Here is a 27,039-nt window from a genome sequence, read left to right as displayed (position 1 = left end):
GAAATTAGCATGTTAATGAGAGACAAGGGGGGGGATGGGATCTGCAGCAGGCATGTCGAGCCAAGGGGAGATGGGATCTGCGGCAGGGGAAGAGAAATTGGAAGCTTGAGAAATCAACCTCGTGAACTTAATGCAATGCAACACAGTCGGCTAACACAACAGTTAACACTTTACTTGGTTGATTACGTTCTTCCAAAGAATGCAAAATTTGAAGTTAAGTATGAGTTGTGTGGCTCAGATTTGCTTGAATGCTTTGATGAACAGATCTTACTTCAGCTGCATATGTTCCGAGATATTTTCCTGACCGGTTTCTATTCTTATAAAAAGTTCCAGAGATAAACTATTTTTTTTATTTAACCTCATTGTTCAGTATTAATCTTGATTTAAAGCTTTCATAACAGCAGGAATCCATACTCTTTGGTTCTTTCGGTAAAGTCACGTAGGTATAAAATAAATAACGACGTTTCGGGCGCAACACAAGCATCCGTCATCAGGTGGGAAAGCATGGTCTGCTGCTGAGGCAGACTGTGTTGCGCCCAAAATGTCGTGATCTATTTTATTTTATTAGAGTTTGTTCATAATGCAGTGAAATAACTGGACCACCGCTCCCCACATAGATAAACTCTTACATGCACATACATTTGACATGGATCATTAACATATATAAACAAAACATTCACCATTCATGACGAATTGGAAGTAACCTTATCACAGTGCTAATTCCATGATAGGTGCAATTTAAGGCCATGTGAGTGGCCTCAAATTGGTCTCATATGGACTAGACCTTGGCGATTGACACTCACAGCTTTGTAAGGAGCAAAAGTCCAGGCAGCTTCCAGTGTTGCACAGTCTAATAAAAGAATAGTGCTCGACTAATGTTAAGTGAGACTTTGGCTGCCAAACCAAAGCTGGTTGTGAACACATCAACCCGGTATGGGAGCTCCTCCAACACTTGTAGAACTGCCTGATTATTCATGGAGAGTTGAGCAGGTGCAGTGTTGTATGACATGACATGACATTCCTAGGCAGGTGATTTTTTTTGTGGAACATTTGCAAGGCCCCATTTCACGATGGAATTATTCCTAATTCCATCTCATTGAGTAGCCATTACCAAATCATGAGCAGATGTAACATGGTTGACCAGCAGGGAACGATCCTTTAACTATAACCAGGCATCGATTAGCGTATCATTGTAACTGTAATAAATGCTACGGCTTTTATATGACCATTGGGAGCTTCTCAAACTACATAATTATTGAAGCTGCTATGTGTAGTGACATCGTTGGATGTCACTGTGTGAAGCTGGCCTGGGAGAGAGGCACGGCATGCCATGTATTGAAATCGCAGACACCACTGAAGGTGGATGCATTACCGGCCCTAACGGGACTCGGGGTGCACTGAGAGCAATGGATGGCACCACGCTCTGCGTGCAGTGCCAGCCCCTACAAGATAGAGTGCAAGGGTGCCGGCCATGGAACAGAGTTGCAAGGGGCCATGGCACTCTGGGTGACCCCGGAGGACACGTGACCGGAGATGACGATTGCTTGTTTCGATCAAAACGTCGTGATATTTTTTTATTACCTTTATTTTCATTTTTTTTTTATTATAAAATTTTCTATCCATGTAAGCTTTAACTGCTGTTGACATTTATGTCAAAATTGAAGCTTCATTCGGTTAAACCCACCAGATGGCAAAACATCCAACATTGTCTATCCTGAAGCTCTCCAAAGGCAACGAATTTAAAAGCTGTCATTATGAAACAAACAAGCCCTGCGATTGTATAACACAACCAAGAAACCGTGACAATATACACACATTCACAGACTTCATTGGCAGAATTCAATAATTCCAATAAAGCCAACATTGCAAGACATTAATCTTAATGTTTGATTACTGAGACCCTATGCAAAGCCAGGTAACTTAGCAAGTATTGAATAAATACTATACTTCCGATGATCATATTTGTGCATCAGTGGGGAGCGGTAGTGCAATGGTTAGCGTGCTGCGTTATAAACCCAGCGACCCGATGCATCTTCCCACAAAACCAAGGCACAACATTTGGTTGTCGCCTGCTGAAGCTGGTTGTAATTACTGGCGAAACGTCGTAGTCAGATTGTAAATGTTGTGGCTTGGCTCTCCAACACACAACCGGTGTAGTGCTGCACTCGTGACGAATTGGCCACGTGCTGTTTATGTGACAACCCCTTCCTAATTGGCTGTCGGGTTTACCAACACATTTCTATTTTTACGCGATCTAACCCAAACAAACCTGTATTAAGGATGTATATTTATAATTTGCGTGTCTCTCTCCTTGTGGTCGTGTGGATTTTCCTCCGGATCCACATGGTTTTTCCCTCCCTTTAGAGTGTTTGACCGATACACATTTCCACACGTTGATAAGCCACTTTGCTGTGGGCAGGTCGCTTCTGAAAACAAGAGCGGTATAGCAGCTGAAGTGGGCTTGGCCTGGTAGGATAAAAAAAAACTGTAGAAATAATTAAAAGAAACAAATTTCAAAGTAGTGAGCCAGATGAAGACAAATTAAACTTGAGCAGATAATTAAATCAAATGCAATCAGGCGAGGGCAGGAGGCAAGGCCCCGCATGGCAAGGCCCCGCGTTGTAATGTTCCAACCTGGACATCGATTCCATATTAATTTGGGAGCTTTCGTGACTGCAGGAATTATTCTTTGGTTCTTTTCGGTTAAGTCACGTCTAAAAATAAAATAATAAATCAAAATAAAACAACACATTACGACGTTTCGATTGCAACACAAGCAATCATCATCAGGCATAAAAGAAATAGCAACAAAAATCTAACTAGAAAACTATAGACCGACATACAAGCAGACAGACATCACAACGGCACACATAGAGAGGAGTATACAGGCACACGAAAATTAAATAACCTAGTAAAATATTGAAATGTGATGTAATACAACACAGAGAGTCGGTTAACACACAATTAACGCATGGCCTGGTTGACTACGTGTTTCAAAATTTGCTAAGTTAGAATTTTAAGTGTGAGCAACAAATATCTAACTAGAAAACTATAGACAGACATACAAGCAGACAGACATCACAGCGGCACACAGAGAGAGGACACAAATCGGCTGTGTGAGCAACAAAAATCTAACTAGAAAACTATAGACAGACATACAAGCAGACAGACATCACAACGGCACACAGAGAGAGGACACAAATCGGCACAAAGAGATGGTCGTTTCTGTGACGGTCCCTTAAATATATAGAGGAGGGGGAGGGGACGGGGGGAGGGAGAGGGCGGGGAGATCAATGAGTGCACGCCAACGTACTCCCATTGTAAGTGAGATGATAGATGCGGCACGGGAGGCAAACCTGAAAATTAGGAGACAAGCACACGAAAATTAAATAACCTAGTAAATTATCGAAATGTGATGTAATACAACACAGAGAGTCGGTTAACACACAATTAACGCATAGCCTGGTTTATTACGTGTTTCAAAATTTGCTAAGTTAGAATTTTAAGTGTGAAATTTCAAGGAGAGGACACAGGCAGAGAGAACAAATAGCCAGAAAGAAAAAAGGATAAGTTTAAAACTTCCCCGTAGAAGTGGTTCAATCTTAATTTGGGAGCTTTCGTGACTGCAGGAATTATTCTTTGGTTCTTTTCGGTTAAGTCACGTCTAAAAATAAAATAATAAATCAAAATAAAACAACACATTACGACGTTTGTCCTAATTTTCAGGTTTGCCTCCCCTGCCGCGTCTATCATCTCACTTACAATGGGAGTACGTTGGCGTGCACTCATTGATCTTCCCGCCCTCTCCCTCCCCCCGTCCCCTCCCCCTCCTCTCTATATTTAAGGGACCGTCACAGAAACGACCATCTCTTTGTGCCGATTTGTGTCCTCTCTCTGTGTGCCGTTGTGATGTCTGTCTGCTTGTATGTCTGTCTATAGTTTTCTAGTTAGATTTTTGTTGCTCACACAGCCGATTTGTGTCCTCTCTCTGTGTGCCGCTGTGATGTCTTTCTGCTTGTATGTCTGTCTATAGTTTTCTAGTTAGATATTTGTTGCTCACACTTAAAATCCTAACTTAGCAAATTTTGAAACACGTAGTCAACCAGGCCATGCGTTAATTGTGTGTTAACCGACTCTCTGTGTTGTATTACATCACATTTCAATATTTTACTAGGTTATTTAATTTTCGTGTGCCTGTATACTCCTCTCTATGTGTGCCGTTGTGATGTCTGTCTGCTTGTATGTCGGTCTATAGTTTTCTAGTTAGATTTTTGTTGCTATTTCTTTTATGCCTGATGATGATTGCTTGTGTTGCAATCGAAACGTCGTAATGTGTTGTTTTATTTTGATTTATTATTTTATTTTTAGACGTGACTTAACCGAAAAGAACCAAAGAATCGATTCCATACTCGCTGCTACCCAATTGATATCCCTACAAGAGAGAGACGGAGCGAGGCTCTACCTGGGTAAACAACAACAAAACCACCACCACGACAACAACCACCACGATGTCAACTTCTCACCTCGGATCTCAGTGAGAGCGCGCGCGGTGCAGCTGCTTTCGGATATGTCGTGACGTCACGCGGCAGCAGGAGGTGACATGACGTCACTAGCGGGGTTCATTACACAATCCCCTTCCCCAACGAGCAGCTGTGTTATTGAATAAATTATGTTAATAAGCCGGGCCCATGTGGAGTGATTGGGCTTGGCTGCTAAACCTGTTGCAATGAACTAGAGACGGTTTTCATGAATAAATTATGTTAATAACCCGCCAGTGACTGGGCGTAGCTTTTCCCAAAAAAGGATTTTTACTGGAACAGAAATCGACAGTGACCAACTAGACGTGACGTCACGCTCAAAAGCGCGGTCGAAGGGGGGTTGGGGGGTTGAATACCTTGGTGACATGACGTCACTAGTGGGGTACAGCTCTCCCTCGCGTCTCACGCCGACAGGTTAATGAGTGGTGACGTCAGAGAGCGAGGTCAGGGTTAGAGTTTAAGTTTATTTAGATTACATTTCTATTGTTGCCTCTCTTGAACAGAGACCCCTTGGGTGCGTGAGTTCAACAACAACGTGAACATTATTGTGTGTGTACACTGTGTATGTGTACACACTGTGTGTGTGTACACTGTGTGTACAAACTGTGTGTGTGTACACTGTGTACAAACTGTGTGTGTACAAACTGTGTGTGTGTGTTCACTGTGTATACAATGTGTATGTGTACACTGTGTGTGTACAAACTGTGTGTGTGTGTGTACACTGTGTTGGCACAGTCGGGGGTACAGATGGTGCATCGGCCAGTCAACTGAGTCAGTCGACCCATGGCACCTGGGTCTACCCCGTGCACATAGCCTGGCACAAGCGCCATGGTGACGTGACCGCCACTTAGTGGCGAATGGCGGTTGTTATTGTTACTGTGTGTGTCCGGCAAAACAAGAGATGGCACCTCAGCCAGCCATCTCATTGAGTAGCCATTACCAGATCAGCAGATGCAACAGGGCTGACCAGCAGGGAATAATCCTTTAACTATAACCAGTCATCGATAAGCATATTATTTTTAACCGCGACGAATGCAATTCATTTATACGGCCATTGTGAGCTTCTCAAACTACATAATTATTGAAGATGCTATGTGATGTGTAATAAACCCCGTTGAGACAATGTCGTGAATTGAGAATTCTTTATTCAGTTTCGTTCACAGCTTCCACCACATTCGTTCCTCCAGTTCCCTTGCTCCTTCACGCTGTTGGCTGACAGCGTGAGAGACTGCGGGGCCCGCCACGTGGCAGGCTCCGGACCACGGCACCAGCGTGGCTTCTCCGCTCCTTTAAATCCCTGGCCCACGTGATGCCCCGCAGCCAATCCTCAGCCACAACCCTGGGACTTTCCCGAAGCTACTGTACGGCTCCAGGGCCACGCCCCTAACTCGACTCCCCATTGGTTGCAGGCTGAAGCCAGCAGAGCCAATCATCATCATCCAGGTGTAACCTCACATTACAAATGTAATGCATTGGGCCAGAGTGAATTTCTGTCACAAGACGAGTTGAACAGGAAATGGTTCCAACTCCTGGTCACGCACCTTTAGATGGGCCTGCCAAAAATCATAAAAATCCTCAACGAATGTGAGCAGAGGCAGAGACATCGAAATCAAGGAACCCAAAGCACCAAGCCTATTTAGGGTACCATAGGCCTTAATTACATCAAGAAAGCAGAGATCTAGTTTCTAGTAAAAATCCGTACTCCCCTGCTGTACTCGATTGCAGTGGCGGCTCCTGCAAAATCTCTCAGGGGGGGGGGGCAAATGTGTGGATGACTGATAAGGATAAGGTCCACCCATGCAATGGATAAATTAACAGCTTAAGCATGTAAAGGCAACTTTAATATTGATGAAAAATAAAGTGACTCTTACAATACATCTCCTTGTTTGTTTCTATATTCACTATTATTACAATCCACTCAGTTTCTTTTATTAAAGATTCCACTAGGTGGCGACAAATAATATTGACTGAAACGTGCTTACGTATGATGACGTAAGCACGTTAGTGCGAGCCCTCCCGGAAGCCATAGAGAATGCATTGCAGTGCCTACCATTCGAAAAAAAACATCTTTGAATGTAAGTCTATGGGAACACTCTGGGCGATTCTCAGCCAGAGTGAAATCGCCCAAAAGGAGGCGGTACTCCACAGAACGTGACATGACGCTGATTGGACTATATCCAGAGGCACAGTAACGGCTAGCGTAACTCTTGTGGTTGAATGAGATTTTGAATGTGATTGAAAAAGTCCCTTTCACACTTTGGTGGTGCGTCGCCCAATCGCCCTAATGAAGAAACCGCCCCTGCTCGATTGACAGAAAATACAGCCGCCCCTTGAATATCGGAGGTTACGTTCTTGGAAAATGCCGCGCGACGGCTAAATACGCGATATTCAATACGTAAGCCTTACCCAAGTAATGGCGTTAGGTAAACGTCAACTAAAATTTATATTACAATTTAAATACGTACTGTATTCCAAATCAACTAAAAACTAAACAATTGAAATAAACATTGGGAAACCGTGTCTCGTGCTTTTGGTTACAGGTCAACCCAACACTAATGGTCACACATGCTGTCTGCTTCTACTCGACATTGTACGAAAAGTCCGCCCAAACCTCCACATCTACAAATGGATGTGATTAGTCTCTGGCTCCATTAGCGACCTGGAAATCAAACCCTAGAGCCTTCACAGGTCACCTTCACAAATGGTGACGTTTCCCAGCTGCCATCTTTATTGGGTCCTTGAATCACAAAAGATGGGTTTATGGAACTTCAAATTTCACACGTCAATCTCAGACTCTGCTCCTTGTAGACCTCCTTACGCGTGTTTCAGTTTCAAAACAATTCAAAATGCCTTCCAAGTGTACATTAAGTGGTTTTTAATGTGTGTTCCCTGGCAGTTGTGAAGATTTGATTACTTTGTAAATGCATTCCAAGACAGTGCAGTCGTTAGATTCCGAGGAGGCGAGTTCTGCTCTTGGTGACATCACAAGCCAGAGAGAGGAGGAGGCCCTGACGTAACCCACTCGTTAATTTGAGGTGATGTCTTCAGAGGAAGCGTCTACATATTTAAGTAAACATGTGGTAAACATGTGGTAAACAAGGTGGGATATCAATGGACACATACAGAAAGTTTAATTTAAATGGAAGTAAAAATTCAATAAAAACCTAGGCTAGAATACAAATCTGTAACAAAAATCCGCGATGCCTTCAAATGTTTTACACAAACTATAAATAACACTGCCTTTTAGGAATGCATGTGTTCAGTACAGGCCACCTGTGGACTGGTTTTGGTGTACAATATCTCAACAGTCGGGCTTTGCTTCAACTGATGTTCATCAGCAAGGTCCATTTCAAGTCTCAGTTCGACAAAATGTATATACGTAGTACAAAATGATAATTAGTGTTGTTGTGGAGAATGTATCTCCTATACGTAACTTTTAAGTGGCATACCTTAACTGATAAATTATCCGACTATGCTCCCGATTTCAAAGACAATGAGTTGCCCCAAAGTCAGATGCGGCCTGATTCACAAAAATACCCTTTGACCAGTACCACCAAAACAGATACTTTGTCCGGACATCACATATTCCATGTTTGACATTAATACACAAAATGTTGCATGTACGTACAGAATCAGACAGGTATTCTTTCAATTATGATTCAAAAGAATCAAAAGGCACATTGGCAACATTTTATTACTATAATGAACTGTACTGCATCACGTCACAACGTATTTACAAGTTGATCTCTGACGAGATTAGGCCTATATGTGCAGCACTCTCATAGAGGGAAGCCAAGTAGTAGTACATTCTCTATTTGTTGCAGAGGTTCAAGGTTCAAATCCGACTGGTATATCAATCATCGCCCCCGACTTACAAACTCATATCCACATGCAAGCCAGTGAACGGTCATCTTGTGGCAAACAGGGGCAGATGCCCATTATGGGCACCCTTCGAGTGTTTAAGATGAGATATGTTAAAAAAACACATGAGTCGCTCCTGATTCGAGAACGACCCAACCCACAGATCCACAAATACTGGCCACTCTTACACTGCAGTTTGAACCGAGAAATTGAGTGTTCAACTTCACATTATATTCATTAGAAAGGCCTGTGACAAAGGTGCATCCATTGGAGCTTAATTGTCTCAAGCTTGCACATCTACCTGGTCTCCATTTGACTTTGTATTGTCTAAGAAGTCCACCCACACCTCCACATCCACAAACTCCTGGGAGTTGCCTCGCTCTGCCTCACAGTCAGAATTTAGTTCCTGCTTCACACTGCCTCCATCTATGTGAAGGTCTGATTTTGGAGTTGAATCATCTTCAAATTTAACCTTCACTTCTACGCTCTTCACTGTTACTTCTTCACATTTCACCTTCGCCTTGATACCTTTAAAAGTGTGCAGGCTAGGGTTGTCTTCTGGTTCTTGTTTCATGAACAATGGGGTCATTGCAGCACTTTGACTTTCACAAGCTGATTTCAGATTACACTTCTTGTGGATTTTCTGATGCTTGCGTGTTCTCTGGTGTTGTTTAAGATGTGATGACTGTAAAAATTCCTTCTCACACACACTGCACTTGAAGGGGTTATCTCCTTTGTGTATTCTCTGGTGTCTTTTAAAAAAAAAATAACTTGAAAACGCCTTCTCACACACAGTGCACTTGAAAGGTTTCTCTCCTGTGTGTGTTCTCTGGTGTGATTTAAGAATTGATGGCTTTGCAAACGCCTTCCCACACACACTGCACTTAAAAGGTTTATCTCCTGTGTGTGTTCTCTGGTGTTGTTTAAGAGCAGATGAATCTGAAAACGCCTTCTCACACACAGTGCACTTGAAGGGTTTCTCTCCTGTGTGTGTTCTCTGGTGTCTTTGAAGATGTGATGACTGTACAAACGCCTTCTCACACACAGTGCACTTGAAAGGTTTCTTTCCTGTGTGTGTTCTCTGGTGTCTTTGAAGATGTGATGACTTTGCAAACGCCTTCCCACACACACTGCACTTAAAAGGTTTCTCTCCTGTGTGTGTTCTTTGGTGGGTCTGAAGATATGACGACCATGAAAATGCCTTCTCACACACAGTGCACTTGAAAGGTTTCTTTCCTGTGTGTGTTCTCTGGTGTTGTTTAAGAGACGATGAATATGAAAATGCCTTCCCACACACACTGCACTTGAAGGGTTGATCTCCTGTGTGTGTTCTCTGGTGGGTCTGAAGATTTGATGAGTTTGCAAACGCCTTCCCACACAGAGTGCACTTGAAAGGTTTCTCTCCTGTGTGTGTTCTCTGGTGTGATTTAAGAATGGATGACCGTGCAAACGCCTTCTCACACACAGTGCACTTGAAAGGTTTCTCTCCTGTGTGTGTTCTCTGGTGTGATTTAAGAAGGCATGACCGTGCAAACGCCTTCTCACACAAAGTGCACTTGAAAGGTTTCTCTCCTGTGTGTGTTCTCTGGTGTTTCTTAAGATGTGATGACTGTGCAAACGCCTTCCCACACAGAGTGCACTTAAAAGGTTTCTCTCCTGTGTGGGTTCTCTGGTGTTGTTTAAGAGTAGATGAATCTGAAAATGCCTTCCCACACACACAGCACTCTAAGGGTTTCTCTCCTGTGTGTGTTCTCTGGTGCTGTGTCAAGTTTCCAGTACGATCCGTGCTGTTTGCATGCTGGTCGCATTGTTTCCTTCTTGTACTGAACTGCGCTGAGTGCCTTTGCTCCATCAGGCCAATTCTGCAGAGAGAGCGTCAGCTGCAAACAGAAAAGCATGTCCACACCATCTATGTGAGTATTGAGGCACAGAGGAATGCATATAAACACAGTCACACATGACTTACACATCTATAAATATTCATATTTTCATGATATAGTGAAAGAGATTCCCCAATTCATCACAAAGGGCTGTTAAGGCACACAATGCGAGGGCAAATGGTCATAAATATGCCTGGACACCCTAGTGTCTTCAAAATAAATGTTTACCAAAAACACCAAGCACACAATTTTGGTTGTCTAGCTACAACAGGAATATTTATTTAAGAAAAATTAGCTAACATAGCAAAGGCTGTTGAAAAGAACACTATTTGTATTATGCAGAAATGTATAAATTAATGTTCATTTGCAACTTAGAGGTGTGAAGCCAGGCTCAGATGAGCTTGAATGCGAGGATGAACAGATCTAACTTAAGCTGCATATGTGCAGTGTTAATTTCCTGACTGTTTCCATTCTTATAAAATTTTGTTCTGTACCTGTTGAATTCCATGATGAAATGGGGCCTTGCATATGTTCTAGAAAAAGATCACCTCCCTGGGAAAATCTTGACTTAAAACTTTCGTGACAGCAGGAATTCATATTCTCTGGTTATTTCGGTAAAGTCACGTAGATAGAAAATAATAATACAAATAAAGTGAATAGAAGAAAAAAAACGCCTAATGTAGACTGTAGCCTGGTTCTTAACCTCGGCGAGTGTATTGGCAGTCTATAATGTAGACTATTGCCTGTTTTTTTGACGAGACCTTTGCAATGGACTAGACCTTGGCGATGGACACTCACAGCTTTGTGTAATAACAGCCATAGAGGGTTCACGTGGGGATTGGCTTGCCGGTCCCGCTTTGTAGCCAATAAGGGGTGAGCCAGGGAGCATGGCCTCGGCGTGATCACGGCATGTTAGCAGGGGTGATTGGCCTAAACAATCGGGGCCTCAGCTAATGGGAAGCCGGATCAGAGGCGTGGTCCCGGGATTGACAGGGAACCATCGGGAACGGTCAACGCTGTCTACGGAGGATTGGCTGGGGGGTACCACGTGACGAAGGGATTAAGAGAGCGAGGGAGAGAGAAGTCGGGAGCAGACTTGGGAACGAGAAGAGCAGGAGTCACGCGTGTACGGGGCTCTGGGTGCCACGTGCGCGGTGGGGACTTGGCGGGAAGTCTGCCCGCTTTCCGTTGTCTGTCAGCAACGGGGAGTGTGTGAAGTGTAACTGTGGAAGTTGAAAATAAAAAGGACTGATTCCGGAAGCCGTCTCAAGAAGGTTTATTACATTGGTGTCAGAAGTTCTTCTGCGACCGTTTGGACGATCGTCAAGATGACCAAGCACCTCAGAAAAAAGAACCTGCCCGAGCCTCCATCGGAGGAAGAGGCCGAGACGGACGAAGATGAGCTGTTGGGGGCTACAGCCCCTATGCCGCCTGCTGATACTGCTCTCCTCGACGCCTCTCAGCGTCGACTGGGAGAAGATGCGACCACCGCAGGAACGAAAGACGGATGGCGGCTGATGGCGGAGCAGATCGGGTCGTTACGCGTCATTCTGCTGAGTCTGGTGACCGCGGTAGCGTCCTCACCAGCCGTGGGTCGCCAGATTGCGGATCAGCTGGACGCCGCGGGAAGGGGTCCTACAAAAAAATCGGAGTCCGCCATTGCTCCTGCCACGCGGGAAGAAGCCGACGTTTTGGGCGGGGCGGCTGCGCTGGAGCCGTCGGCCGCCATTTTGGGCGCAACTGCCGCCACGCGGCCGCCGGACGCCATTTTGCCTGCGACGGGTGGAGCGCGGGAACCGCAGTCGGAGACGACCGCGGCGCGCGCTTGCCACCGCAGACATCGCCTTCCACAGATTAAAGAATTTCTCGCCGGGGGCGATTGGAGTGCTTTTACGTGGCGCTTCGAGTCAGCCTTTAGATCCGTGCATTGGACGGAGGAGGAGGCGCTGGGAGCGCTACCTACACTGCTTGATGATGTTTCTCTGGGGGTCTTCCTCTCCATCCCGGCGTCCAAGAAGAAGACACTGCGAGATGCATTCGCAGAGATGGCGGAATTTTACGACCCACCGACGTCAGCCACCAGAAAATTTATGTCGCATCGCCGAGGATCGTGGCTTATCGGGGGGCGTTGATGGCGCTGGCCATGGCTGCCTATCCCGACGCGACGGCCGATCATTTGGATCCTCTCATCCTTTCCCGTATGCTGGATGCTGGAGTTGTCTCAGGAGCTCAACATTTCTCTATCAGTGTGCGGCCACGAACCGCTTACATCGCGATGGGTGGCGCGCTGCCTGGACGCTAAGTTTAACATCAAGCGCTGGGACCAGATGGCGGCGTGGACGGGGAAACCCGAAATCGACAGGCCGCCCTTGGGGTGGTCTCCACGACGGGTCGTGCACTGCTCCGACGACTCTGGCGACGACGACGTGCTGGCTGCTGCTGTTCCGCATGGGATTCCGGGACGGCGGCTGCGCGACCAGCGTGGTGACTACGCAGGCCGTCCACGTGCGGGGGCCGGGTCATCCGACCGCCGGCCGACGACGGCCGCGTGTTTCAAGTGCGGCAGACGAGGCCATTTCGCCCGCGACTGCCGCTGCCGACCTCTGCTGTCGCCTCTTCCGCCAAGGGGACCTCCATCTCCTCCACCTGCTGCGGAACTGCAACAACCTCGGGCGAGTCGGCACAAATCGGACACCCGGCAGGTCGTGTCACATCATTCATCCACTCGCACTCATTCTTACACTCTTAAGGATCATTTTACTTCTCCTGCACCATTTACACACTCTGCTACACAGTGGAAGAAATTGGCTCGCAGGGTTGTGGCTGCGGCGTCAGGCTCGTCGACGGTACGGGGTACCATCGACGGCGTTGACGTCCGTATTTTGGTGGACACTGGCGCATCTGCCACCATCATTTCAGATGTTATTTTTCATTTGTTGTCCATTCCTACGTCGCGGATACGCAGGGTTAATGATGCGTGTGTTGCCGCAAATGGGGGTAGCATGGGTATCTGTGGTCAGGTAGATGTGAGCATCGCTATCGGAAATATTACCGCCGCAGGACCTGTGTTGATCTCTCGCTCGCTAGCTGTCCCATGCTTGCTTGGTACTGATTTCCTGCGCCGGATGCCGCTGAAAATACGGGTCGACCAGGATTATTTGGAAATGCCGGGGGGTCGTAGGATGTCGTTCCTGCCTTCCCTGCTGGCCAGTGCGCCTACAGGTAACGCAGTTACTGCCGTAGTCGCTGCTACGGTGGAGGTTCCGTCGGGAGCGCAAATGCTCATTCCGCTGCGTTACCGAAAACCCCTTCAAATTGAAAGGAATGCGAAGGGCGTGCTATTATCCCCATCAAATTCGGTAGCTAAATCTTTTTCCTTGGCGGCGGCACAAACGATCGTGCGACCAGGTCAGGCACCTTTCATACAGGTGTTGAATGGGGGACCTGACCGCGTTGTTGTTCCGGAGGGATCGGTGCTGGCTCACGCCACTACCGATTTCGCCTCTTGTGACGAAACGCCGCGCGCCCGGATGCCCGCTGGTGGGCCTCCACACGATTGTTCGCAAGAACGCTGGATCGCAGATTCATGCGGGGAAAATTCTTCTTTGTCGAATGAGCAAAGGAATGCTCTGCGTTCATTATTGCTACGGTATGCGGATGTTTTCAGCAGAAATGAATTTGGACCTCGGCCGCACGTCGCTTTTGTCGCACCATATTGACACCGGTGCGACACCTCCCATCTGTATGCACCCTCATCGCATGAGCCCAGCGGAAAGGGAACACGTGCGCGGAGCAGTAGATGAATTGCTGGCGGCGGATATTATTTCGCCGTCCAACAGCCCTTGGGGCGCGCCCGTCGTTCTGGTTAAGAAAAAAGATGGTGGTACAAGATTTTGCGTTGATTTCCGCCGGTTGAACAAAATTTCGGTGGCGGACGCGTACCCTTTACCGAGGATGGATGACTCATTGGATGCTTTATCGGGTGCTAAATTATTTTCCACCCTTGATCTGTCCTCGGGCTTTTGGCAGCTTCCCCTCGATGATGAGTCAAAAGCCAAAACGGCATTCCGCACGCCGCAAGGTCTCTTTGAATTCAATCGGTTGCCTATGGGCTTGAATGCGGCTCCAGCGACGTTTCAACGGCTCATGGAATTGGTGTTGGCTGGACTACAGTGGGAAACGTGCTTCATATATTTAGACGATATCATTGTTTTCAGCCGCACGTTCGAGGAACACCTCCAACGCCTGGAGACGGTTTTCCAAAGAATGCGGGCGGCTGACCTCAAGTTTAAGCCTAGAAAATGTCACCTTTTGCAACACTCCATCCGTTACTTGGGTCATATTGTCAGCTCGGACGGCGTGTCCACTGACCCTCTGAAAATCAAATGTGTTCGAGAAGTGGCCCACACCCACTTCCGTGGGTGATGTTCGGCGGTTTATTGGATTCGCTTCCTATTATCGCCGCTTCGTTAAGAACTTTGCGACGTTGGCGAAACCATTACACGTTCTAACGGGCAAAAATCAAAGGTTTAAATGGGGAGCGGAGGAAGAAAGTTCTTTTAGATCACTTCGGGAACACCTCGCCACGGCGCCTACGCTAGATTACCCAGACTTCTCACAGCCGTTCATCCTTGATACGGATGCTAGTGATATCGGCATTGGGGCCGTTTTGTCGCAACGTAAGGACGGGGTTGAGCGAGTGGTGGCGTACGGCAGCAGGGTTCTGTCCCCTGCGGAAACGCGATATTGCGTGACAAAGCGGGAACTTTTGGCGATTGTGCATTTTGTTCGATTGTACCGGCCGTACCTGTATGGAAGGAAATTCCTCGTTCGCACTGATCATGCGGCTTTGCAATACTCCTTGAAATTGGACCAGCCGTCAGGCCAATTGGCTCGGTGGTTGGAATCGTTACAGGAATTTTCCTTCCATATTACAAAGAAGTTGAAAATAAAAAGGACTGATTCCGGAAGCCGTCTCAAGAAGGTTTATTACATTGGTATAGAAAAAAAGTCCAGGCAGCTCCAACATAGTGTTACAGAGCCTAATGAAAGAATGCTGCTAGACTAATTTGAAGTGAGACTTTGGATGCCAAACCAGAGCTGGTCGTGAACACATTAACCAGTTATAGGAGCTCCTCCACCACGTGTAGAACGACCTGATTATTCATGGAGAGCTGAGCAGGTGCAGTGTTGAATGACATTAAATTCCCAGGGAGGTGTTCTTTGGGTCTTTTGGTAAAGTCACGTCACTTAACCGAAAGACCCAAAGAATATGAATTCCTGCAGTTACGAAAGCTTTAGGTCAAGATTTTCCCAGGGAGGTGATCTTTTTGTAGAACATATGCAAGGCCCCATTTCGTCATGGAATTCTCCAGGTACAGAACACGATTCTCCAACTCAATATCATTGAGTAGCCATGACCAGATCATCAACATGCGTAACATGGTTGACCAGCCGGGGACGATCCCTTGACTATAACCAGGCATCGATTAGGGTATCATTGTTACTCTATGAAATGCATTTTTTATAGGGCCATTGCGAGCTTCTCAAAACACAATTATTTGAAAATGTTACGTAATGTAATGCATGGGGCCAGAGGGAATTTCGTCCACAGGCCAAATTGAACAGGAAAGGGATCCGACTCCGGGTCACGCAGCTTTAGATGGGCCATCCAAAAATCAGAAAAATCCTCAACGAATGTGAGCAGAGGCAGAGATATCTAAAACAAAAAACAATCCAAAACCCCAAGCTTCTTTATGGTACTATAGGCCGTAATTACACCAAGAAAGCAGAGATCTAGTTTCTGCTGAAAATCCGTACTCCTGTGCTATAGCTGATGGACAGAAAATACTGCAGCCCCTTGAATAGCGAGGAGGTTACATTCTTGGAAAGTGCCGTGTGAAAGGTAGAATGGCAATATTCAATACTTAAGCCTTACCTAAATAATAGGGTTAGGTAAACGGCAACTAAAATATACATCACAATTGAAATAAGTACTGTATTGTATTCCAAATAAACTAAATTACTGAAATAAATGTGGAGAAACCGTATACAAAACATTCCAAGATGAGTATAAATGTATATAAATAAAGCAGACTTACTGTGTTTTTTTGAGAACCAATTGCACCAACACTTTGAAACAAACACACATCAAAAATTCCATGCGTACTCAAGGGAAAGTTATTATGTTTTTCACACAATTTTTACCTTACCTGTTCACCTTCAACACCTGTAACACCTGCACACTCCAACACCCCGCCGCTGCTATATTTTTTCTCATTTACCACATTATCCTTACATATAATCAGGCCTGCATTTTTGCCACAAAATTCATTAACTTCCGGCTCCTTATTGTCCTCTCTGCACATGCACGGCTCAACTCTAATATACTGTAATATTTCATCATGGAACCTTTGCCAGTACCAAAATATGAGAATAGGTTTTCCCTGTTTTTCTGGCAACAAGATGTTAAAACACCAAACTGAAACCTTTGACAAGGAATCATGTGTGCATTAACCACAATACTTGTGGTCAGAATGCAAAAAAAACACTCTGATAGAAAATGCATGGTCTGCTGCTGAGGCAGACTGTTTTAAAAGGTTTGAAATGGGTGTAGCCCAAGGGTCTTAAAGAAGTGGCCGGGGCAAGTGATGTTAATGTAATAAATTAGCATGTTAATGTGAAATCGAAGAGTGGTGCAATCCAAAGCGGCCTCCCTACAAGACAGAGAAGGAGTGAGGCTCTACCTGGGTAAACAACAACTACCACCACGACAACAATAACCACGATGTGAACTTCTCACTTCAGATCTCCATGAGCGCGCACGAAAATAAATCACGCTTGCTAACAGAGCGCACGGCCGGGATACACTGCCGAGATCATCGATGACCTCGCCATCGAGAAAGTTCAGCAGCATCTGACAAGCACAACGGGGTGTCAGCCAGATGCGAACTGCCCATATCCCCCATATAACACCCCAAGTCTTCTTCCAGAGGAGGAGGTGAGGGGGGGGGGGGGGACGAGGGAGCCTCCGGGACCCCGTGAGACAACCCCAGGATGGGTGGTAGGGATACAGACCGGCATAAGAGATATCACAGGCCATGCGACCCAAGTACGCGAGGAGGTAACCCAAGTATGCGGGGAGGTGACCCAAGTACACCTGAATGTGACCAAGCTGCAGTCCACAGCGGAGATAGTCCAATCCGAGGTGGGAGGGCTATGCTCCATGGTCGGGGGGCTAACCAGGCGAGTATCTCAATAAGAGGCAGAACTCGAACAAATGCGCACTGGGAGGGTAAGGGGGAGTGGGCAAGGGGCCTCTTATGGAGACACCGCCCTTCCCCTTGCGTGCTATCTATGCGACCAATGGGGGCATCTCGTGAGAGACAGTCCCCAGATCGCCCGCGTGAGAGAAGCATCAGGGTTAAACACCAAGGCCTCCCTAAAGAGGGGACCACAGAGGGGTGCAATCCACGTGGTCCCAACACAAATAAACTTTCGTGATAATGGTGAGCGAGTGACCCCCACACAGATGCCGACAACAACACCCCAGAATGCGGCGACTGCGGGTGACTGGCTGCGGGAGCTGGTGGCAGGAATAATGGGGGCCACGTCGCTCGTAGAATGGCAGGTGAACAGGCGGCGTACCCGGATTCTGCTGGACACGGGGGCGGCGGTAACGTCACTCGTGAGTGCAACACACTGCAGCGTGATCGGGGTTGACGTGAGCCGCCTACAGGCCCCGGATCGTGCGCTGCACACTGCAAGTGGAAGTGGGATGGGACTGCTGGGGAGGGTCACCCTTAAGGGTCGCCACGGACACCAGGTGTGTAACCAGGAGTTATACGTGTCGAGCGTGTTATGCCACGAGTGTATTGCAGGTACCGACCTCCTGGGAAAGTTGGGGCTCAGCGTGCAGCCACCGTGGAGGGCAGCGGGGAGCGGATTCCTTTCTTGGGACAAGAGCCGGGTTGCCCTCGCTTCAAGCCCGTGGCCGCTATCCTGGCGTCGGCCGTCACCGTCGGCATTGGTGTTCCACTGGGTTTTCCGTTTTTCTTCCAAACCTAAACTCAAAATATATTTGGTGGTGATCAAACAGTCCAATGCAGGACCCTCCTGAAACATAATCTTTAACTGCTAAATAACAAATTAAATTGAAAAACCCTGAAACACAGTACAATATTTTTATTTTACCAGGTGAGGCCCACTGAGCTGCATAGTTCTTTTTCAGAATCGACCTGGACACAAATGATAGCTCAACTTTGTGGGGTATAATATGGAAATGTTTTGCAGCAAAATTCTCAAAATGCATGTTTCTAAATGTGGAGAAAAATCAATGCCACAACAGGGAGAGAGAGAAAAAATAAAAAAATGTAAACTGCAATCATAAATGCGTCAGGGTTGGAATCGAACCCACGCCATTCTGCATACCATGTGAGGTAGTTGACATCTTGCCACCCTAGTACAATATATCACACACAAACAAATTACAGTGAAACCTTGGATAAGCCACTTTTTGTGAACTGGTCGCGTCTGAAAACAAGAGCGGTATAGCAGCTGAAGTCGGCTTGACCTGGTAGGATAAAAAAAACTGTAGAAATATTTTAAAGAAAAAAAATTCTAAGTAGTGAGCCAGATGAAGACAAATTAAACTTAAGCAGAGAATTAAAGCAAATGCAATCAGGCGAGGGCAGGAGACAAGGCCCCGCATGGCTAGGCCCCGCGTTGTAATGTTCTAACCTGGACATCGATTCCATCCTCGCTGCTACTCAATTGATATCCCTACGAGAGGAGCGAGGCTCTACCTGGGTAAACAACAACAACCACAACAACCACAACAGCAACCACCACAACAACCACCACCACGATGTCAACTTCTCACCTCGGATCTCAGTGAGCGCGCGTGTGGACTGGCAGCTTCCTGGTGTCTCGTGACGTCACGCGGCAGCAAAAGGTGACATGACGTCACTAGCGGGGTTCATCACACAATCCCCTCCCGCAACGAGCGGCGGTGTAATTGAATAAATTATGTTAATGAGCCGGGCCCACGTGGGGTGATTGGGCTTGGCTGCTGAACCCGTCGCAATGAAATAGCGACGGTTTTCCTGAATAAATTATGTTAATGAACCGCCAGTGACTGGGCGTGGCTTTTCCCAGAAAATGATTTTTACTGGAACCGAAATCGAGTGACCAACTAGACGTGACGTCACGCTCAAAAGCGCGGTAGAGGGGGGGGGTTGGGGGGTTAAATACCTTGGTGACATGACGTCCCTAGCAGGGAACAGCTCTCCCTGGCGTCTCACGCCAAGTTAATGAGTGGTGACGTCAGAGAGCGAGGTCAGGGTTAGAGTTTAAGTTTATTTAGATTACATTTATATTGTTGCCTCTCTTGAACAGAGACCCCTTGGGTGCGTGAGCTCAATAACAACGTGAACATTATTGTGTGTGTACACTGTGTGTGTACACTGTGTATGCAATGTGTATGTGTGTACACTGTGTGTGTGTGTACACTGTGTGTGTCCAAACTGTGTGTTTGTGTACACTGTGTATACAATGTGTATGTGTACACACTATGTGTGTGCGTGTACACTGTGTGTTGGCACAGTCGGGGGTACAGGTGGTGCATTGGCCAGTCAACAGAGTCAGTCGACCCATGGCACCTGGGTCTATCCCGTGCACATGGCCTGGCACAAACGCCATGGTGACGTCACCGCCACTTAGTGGCGAATGGCGGTTGTTGTTCTTGTAACTGTGGACAGTGCTGTGGGGGGAGGGCCAATTCCGATTAGCCTTTCCCCTCGTGGCATTCGTAGCTACCACATCAGCTAAATGGGGGCTCTGGATGGGTGTGAGGGGCTGGTAACCCCTCCACCTTCAATAAATTACAACTAAACCACGTCTAAGATTGCACTTGAAGGGTTTCTCTCCTGTGTGTGTTCTCTGGTGTTTATTAAGAGCAGATGAAACTGAAAATGCTTTGCCACACACACTGCACTTGAAGGGCAATTTTCCAGTGTGTTCTCTGGTGGCTCTGAAGAACTGATAACCATGCAAATGTATTCTCACACACAGTGCACTTGAAGGGTTTCTCTCCTGTGTGAGTTCCCTGGTGCTGTGTCAAATTTCAAGTACGATCCGTGCTGTTTCCTTCTTGTACCGAGCTGCGCTGAGTGCCTTTCCTCCATCAGACCAATTCTGCAGAGGAAGCGCAATATACACAGTCACACATGACTTACACGGCTATACTTTTTCATATATTCATGATATAGTAAAAAAGATTCCCCAATTCATCACAGGGGCTAAGGCACACAATGATAGGGCTAATGGTCATACATATGCCTGGAAACCCTAGTATCTTCAAAATGAATGTCAACCCAAAACTCCAAGCACACAATTTTGGCTGTCTGGCTACAAAAAGAATATTTATAAAAATTCAGCAAACATAGCAAAGGATGTTGAACATAATACTCTTTGTATTAATGTTAAATCGCAACTTAGAGGTGTGAAGCCAGGCTCAGAATTGTTTGAATGCTTTGATGAACAGATCTAACTTCAGCTGGAAATGTGCTGTGTTAATTTCCTGACTTTATTCATTCTTAGAAAAAGTTCCAGAAAAAAACAGAAATAAACAATTGTTTTGATTTAACCTGCGTGTTCAATTGAGTTAATATATTTTACATCAGATACAAACTTGACACTGTCACACACTGGCATGGTAAATATATGGTGGTGTGTCCAGAACCATGCCTGGCAGCCTTCATCTGCTCAGTATTAATGTTTCCTCACTTCACCATGTAATTAATTGAGGATCAATCAACATAGAAGTCCATAATAAGTTCGGCTTTCACTTCTCAATAATGTTTGCTGTTGACGATTATCAAACTCTAATTTTTGAATTCATAATGCAGTGATATAACTGCGCCACCGCTCCTCACATAGATAAAGTTTTACATACACATACATTGCACGTGGATCATTAACACGTGCTATAAAAAACAGCCACCATTCCAATCAGATGCTTACCCTGGTTTCTCACCGTTCGTGGCTCCGCCCCCTACCTGCCTGCTAACCCGTCTGTGTTGTGTGTGTCTTAACCGCTATCTCTGCCTCGCTTTGCGCTGCGTTGCACCGCTAGCTGAGTAGTTAACCTTGCGTCCAATAAACCTGGTAAGAAAAACTGGTAAGAAAACAGCACAGATACAACATCTGTTAATACACGGAAACACCAACACAATGAATGAACACCACATCATCATACCATTGTCTTAGATAACATGTTTCTCAACAATAGATCCTGGATGGACCAGGCCCCTACATTACCACTGAATAACTATACAAGAGCATAAGCTGCTGTTACATAAAGGCACATCGTGTATTCATCACATTGCACCCCAAATGTACATTATTACACATAACACTGAATTGTGGATGAGATATTTCGTCATCCTTGCTCTCAGGATCGCAATAAAGTTACTTGGGTACAAGTTTGACTCGATTTATTAAATTACAAGTAACATTCACAATAAGGAAAGTACAGTAGCAGGCTTCGTTGTTAACTAGCACTCGTATTTATCATAACAATTTAACAGCATTATAAAGGCATTTGCATCATTATAACGGTCATTCTAACATTATAACAGCATTGCCAATATATGAACATAAACGGACTTACAGACAATGCTTCTTAAAGTCCCACAATGGACAATTGCGGCTGGCTTCACTGGGACGCGATGTGTGCCGCCATCTTGAATTATGTGTGTAATGGCCGACACCCCCGTGGTTTAGCGGGAATCTTAAATCGCAACTTCCTGGTCACGTGACCAAAATTAGCATCAAAAACAGGAAATTCCTGTGTACATACGCCCCCCCCCCCTCCCCCCACCTGCCGTGAGGCTAAACCCCTGCCGTGAGGCAGAACAGTCTATAATCTGTTGCCTGCTTCTTTACCTCACTCAGTGTACTGCCAGCCTTTCATGTCGACTGTATCCTGCTTTTTCAGCTGCTGACCATATTACCAGCTTTTTATGTCTACTGTAGCAATGCTTATGTCATTGAGTCAGCATACTGGCAGTCTGTAATCTAGACTGTAGCCTACTTCTCAACTTACCTGTACGTACTGCTGCTCTTTAATGTAAACTTATTTCATCTTATTTCTTCACTGCATTTCTATTGTTTCGATTGCGCACGTCACGCTATTTACTGATATGTAGTACTGCGATGCCGATTAATATGTTATACTGCTAAATACGTTGGATTTTCTTAGCTACAGCTCATTGCATTTCGTCTATCGTTTTGTGACATTTGTGGGAACATCACCCATTTAAATTTTGCCTTTACTTTTCACCAAAGCGGGGAGCACGCAGGGAGGATCAATGTCCACAATATTGTTGACCTTGCTTTCTTACGGTGGGTGAGGATCATTGTGAGAGAGACATTGTTCTTCCATACCAAAAAAACACCATCGCACAATTTCTTGACACTTCAGAGCATACGATGCCCTACAATAACACATTTTTCTGTCGCAAGGCCAAGATGGGTACCACGTCAAGACTCCTCCAATTACAAAGCTGCAGGACAAAGACATCCTAACGAAACTGTCTCCTCTAAAAAAAAGTATATTCCTTCGTGATCATGGACAGAGGAGGACACCACATTATGGTGCGCCAACCTCTTTCACCAATCTTAATTTTAGAACTTTCGTGACTGCAGGAATTATTATTTGTTTCTTTCGGTTAAGTCACGTCTAAAGATAAAATAACAAATTAAATTAAATAATAGAATACGACGTTTCGATTGCAACACAAGCAATCATCATCAGGTATAATGAAATAGCGACATAAAATCTAACCAGAAAACTATAGACAGACATATTAGCAGACAGATATCACCAAGATACATAGCGAGAGCAACACAGGTAACAGAGAGGGGTGATCGTCTCTGTGTGGTGGCCTTAAATAGACAGAGGGGGGGGCGGAGGCAGAGAGAGGGAGGAGGGTTAGAGAAAAAATTAGCATATCAATGAGTGGTCAACAGACGTGGTGCTGCGAATGCGATGGCACGGCAAGCAAGCCTGAAAATCAGGAGAAGGACACACTAAAATTAAATAACCTAGTAAAATATCGAAATGTAATGTAATACAACACAGAGGGTCGGTCAACACACAATTAACGCATAGCCTGGTTGATTACGTATTTCAAAGATTGCTAAGTTAGAATTTAAGTGTGAACAATCTAAAGAGAGGACACAGGCAGAGAAAACAAGTCGCCAGAGAGAGAGAAAAAAGATAAGCTTAAAACTTCCCCGTAGAAGTGGTTCAATCTTAATTTTAGAACTTTCGTGACTGCAGGAATTATTATTTGTTTCTTTCGGTTAAGTCACGTCTAAAGATAAAATAACAAATTAAATTAAATAATAGAATACGACGTTTCGATTGCAACACAAGCAATCATCATCAGGTATAATGAAATAGCGACATAAAATCTAACCAAAAAACTATAGACACCAGTATGTTGATGAGTATGCCAACATTAAGAGTGAGCACCTTCTTTACATTCTACTGAATCAAACCCGCCTGTGTGTGAACAGTATGCTCATCTCTGGGACTTCATCAATGCCGAAGGAGATGCAAACTGTCACAATGTGAGCTGATTAGTTATTTTGCCTTCATCCTTCACAGCTCCACCAAGATACATGCATGAGAAGACTCGGGATGCCATGACGTACATCAGCCAATATGCCACTCCCCATCTCTTCATCACCTTCACTTGCAATCCCAAATGAAAGGAGATCCAGGTTTACCTTAATCCAATCCAAAAGCCACCAGACAGACATGACATCTTAACGAGGGTCTAAAATTCAAAGTTTATGACCTCATGATGCTTATTATGACCAACGAAGGCGACATGTTTGGATAGGCAAGCAGTAACTTGCACACCATTGGGTGGCAAAACGTCGTCCACCTCATGCTCACATTTCGCTATGGATGAGGGAAACAATTCATGCAAGTCACATTGACACATTTATCAGTGCTGAGCTATCTCAACCCCCATCAAGACCCTGCCCTTTTTCTATGTGGTCTGCAACCAAATAGTCCATGGCCCATGTGCCCAGTTCTATCCAAATGTGCCATGTATGCAAGACCACAGGTGTACCAAGAGGTATCCACGGAACTACTTGAAAGACACTCAGTCGGCCCATGATGGCTATCGTCACAGAAATACTGAGCATGGATTTCAAACAACGCTCAGACCTGCCACTAACTCGCTAATTAAGGTTCACAACCGGTGGATCGTTCCCTACTGCCCTCTTCTGTGCAAGATCTTCCAGGCCCACTTTACCGTGAAATTCTGCTATTCTAAAAAAAGCCATCAATTATGTTTGCCAATACATCAACAAATGCTCGGACATGCCTGTCTTTGCCTTACAAAACAGAGGGGCAAAGTGTGCATGAGCTTAACCTTTTTTTCCAAGGAAGATACATCAGCAACAATGAAGCCATTTGCAGAATTCTTGGCTTTCCCATCCATGACCGTTCCCCCACAGTCATCCATTTGGCACTTCACCTCCAAAATTGTCAACACATCTACATCACCAAAGGAAATGTCCCACAACAGGCCCTGGCTCCACAAGATATAATTATTGCGTTCTTTGTTTTGTGCGCAAGCGACCCATTTGCTGCCAACCTGCTCTACCATTAAGTTTCCTCCTACTATACATGTGTAATAAAGGATTTCGCCGACACACTGCTGGGTCTCCGTCTCTCTCTCTTTATTCTCATTTGACTCTCGCACTCCGCTGGTCCCGACAGCGGACTGGCTGCTCCTCTCGCGCGCCCCGCATGCGCCTTCCGTCAGTCGCACCGCTCCCCGCTCCCGCACACCGTTGGCTGACGGTGTGCTCGAAGCGTCTCCAGCCACGTGGCTGATGGCGCGGGTACCCTTCGGCCACCCAACGTGTTCCTGCTCGGTGACTCCACCAACTGACCCGGAGCCCCTTCCGGATCCCATTTATATTCCCTTCACCACGTGATCCTGTCTCCACCCTCTCACCACGCCCTTCACCGAACCTTCCAGATCCCGACAGCCCATAGCGCCCCGCTAGCTCCGCCCTTAGGTTCCGCCCCTGCTCTCCTCGCATCCGATTGGACCGGAGGTGAGCGGCGGACCTTCACGTACGCCCCCATACTGGGCCCCGCCCCCAATACCCCGGGCCGTATGATTGGCCCAGAGCCGAGCAGCGAAACCCCGCTTACGCTCGCATTACACATGGACTGGCCTCAAGGTGCACATGGCCTGGCACAAGCGTCGTGGTGACGTCACCACCACTTAATGGCAAATAGCGGTTGTTGTCTCTATCAGCGTCAATCCAACCATATTCAACTACTGTCAGTAGCAACACGCGCCTGTTCAACTTCCACGGCCCACGACTACACGCGACTCAAACTTGCTCCGAGTTTCTGTGTATCTGGAACTTCTTTCACACCATACATAGCCGACCGTGCTAATCTATAGGTCTCTGTGTGTACTTTGAACCTCTTTCGCACCATACGTAACCAACGGTGCTAATCTATGGATCTCTGTGTGAGTCTCTGTGTATCTAGAACTTAATTCGAACCATGCGTAGCTGTCCCTGCAGAGGAGGAGCGGCTGGTATCTGTGGAACTGTAGGCTGGGTAAATCTGTCGGCAGGAGCGAGAGACAATGAAGCTCCCGCGCATTCACTCGTTACCAACATCATATTTCCACTCATAAGTTGCTTGCCTAATTGCCTCAGCAACTCAGTGTTTCGTATCGAATCTCATCTCAAACAATCTAAAGGTGCCCCCTAAGTGGCAGCTGCCCCTGTGTGGCACAAGGTGGCCCTGCACCGGCCTGCACGTGGACATGAGTCTGTCGGTAGGGGGCGATCATTGACGTGCCATCTCCATTGTGTAGTTTCTGGATAATGTTTGGCATTACCCCAATGTTGACCCGTGACACCAACATGCAATGACCTGTGCGTTGTGAATGACACAACGCTATGTTTTACATCTGCCGTTAAGCAGACTGCGCATATTTTTGCGAATGTTACTGGGGTTGCCAGGTGTGCCTGTCGGATTTGAACCTTGAACCTCTGCAAAAAAACAGAGAATGCGCTACCATATTATTGGTTCTTTTGGTAAAGTCACGCAGATAGAAAACGAACAATAATATATAAAATAATAAATAAATAAAAGTTGGAAAATAATAAATTGGTTGAAAGATGCCATTGGTCGACTGACTGAGATGACTGTGCCCCCCACAGTGTACACACACAGTGTACACACACAATGTACACCCACAGTATACACACACACAGTGTGAACACACACACAGTGTGAACACACACACACACAGTGTGTGTACACACACACAGTGTGTACACACACAGTGTACACACACACACAGTGTGTGTACACTGTGTGTGTGTGTACACTGTGTGTGTGTACACTGTTGAGCACACTGTGTGTGTACACTATGTGTGTGTGTACACACTGTGGGGGGCACAGTCATCTCAGTCAGTCTGATGTGTACACACACAGTGTACACACACACAGTGTGTACACACAATGTACACACGCACAGGGTACACAAACACAATGTACACACTGTCCATGTGTGTACACACACACACAATAATGTCCACATTGTTGTTGCTGAGCTCACACACCCAAGGGGTCTCTGTTCAAGAGAGGGAGCAATGAAAATTAATCTAAATCAACTTAAACTTCAAACCCGCTCTGT

At 46.0% G+C, this 27,039-nt stretch overlaps 2 protein-coding genes across 2 annotated transcripts in view; one reads left to right on the top strand and one right to left on the bottom strand.

Moving 5' to 3' along the window:
- The window catches only part of LOC144738160 (uncharacterized), a 443,570-nt gene that overhangs the window by 23,812 nt on the left and 392,719 nt on the right, over positions 1-27,039 (top strand). The gene's annotated exons all lie outside the window — the stretch shown is intronic.
- Positions 5,667-19,205, bottom strand: LOC144738147 (uncharacterized). The gene is made up of 3 exons (XM_078621100.1): positions 19,161-19,205; positions 18,168-18,342; positions 5,667-10,279 (listed from the first exon to the last, which is right to left on the bottom strand). Exon 3 carries the CDS (start codon positions 10,249-10,251, stop codon positions 8,683-8,685), a length of 1,569 nt encoding a protein of 522 aa, XP_078477226.1. The 5' UTR covers positions 10,252-10,279; positions 18,168-18,342; positions 19,161-19,205; the 3' UTR covers positions 5,667-8,682.

The sequence above is a fragment of the Lampetra planeri genome, chromosome 78 (genome assembly GCF_965212315.1).
Source record: "Lampetra planeri chromosome 78, kcLamPlan1.2.h2, whole genome shotgun sequence".
In the NCBI taxonomy this organism is placed as follows: Eukaryota; Metazoa; Chordata; class Hyperoartia; order Petromyzontiformes; family Petromyzontidae; genus Lampetra; species Lampetra planeri.
The sequence above is the reverse complement of the archived record's forward strand: the minus strand, read 5'-3'. Positions and strand labels throughout refer to the sequence as shown.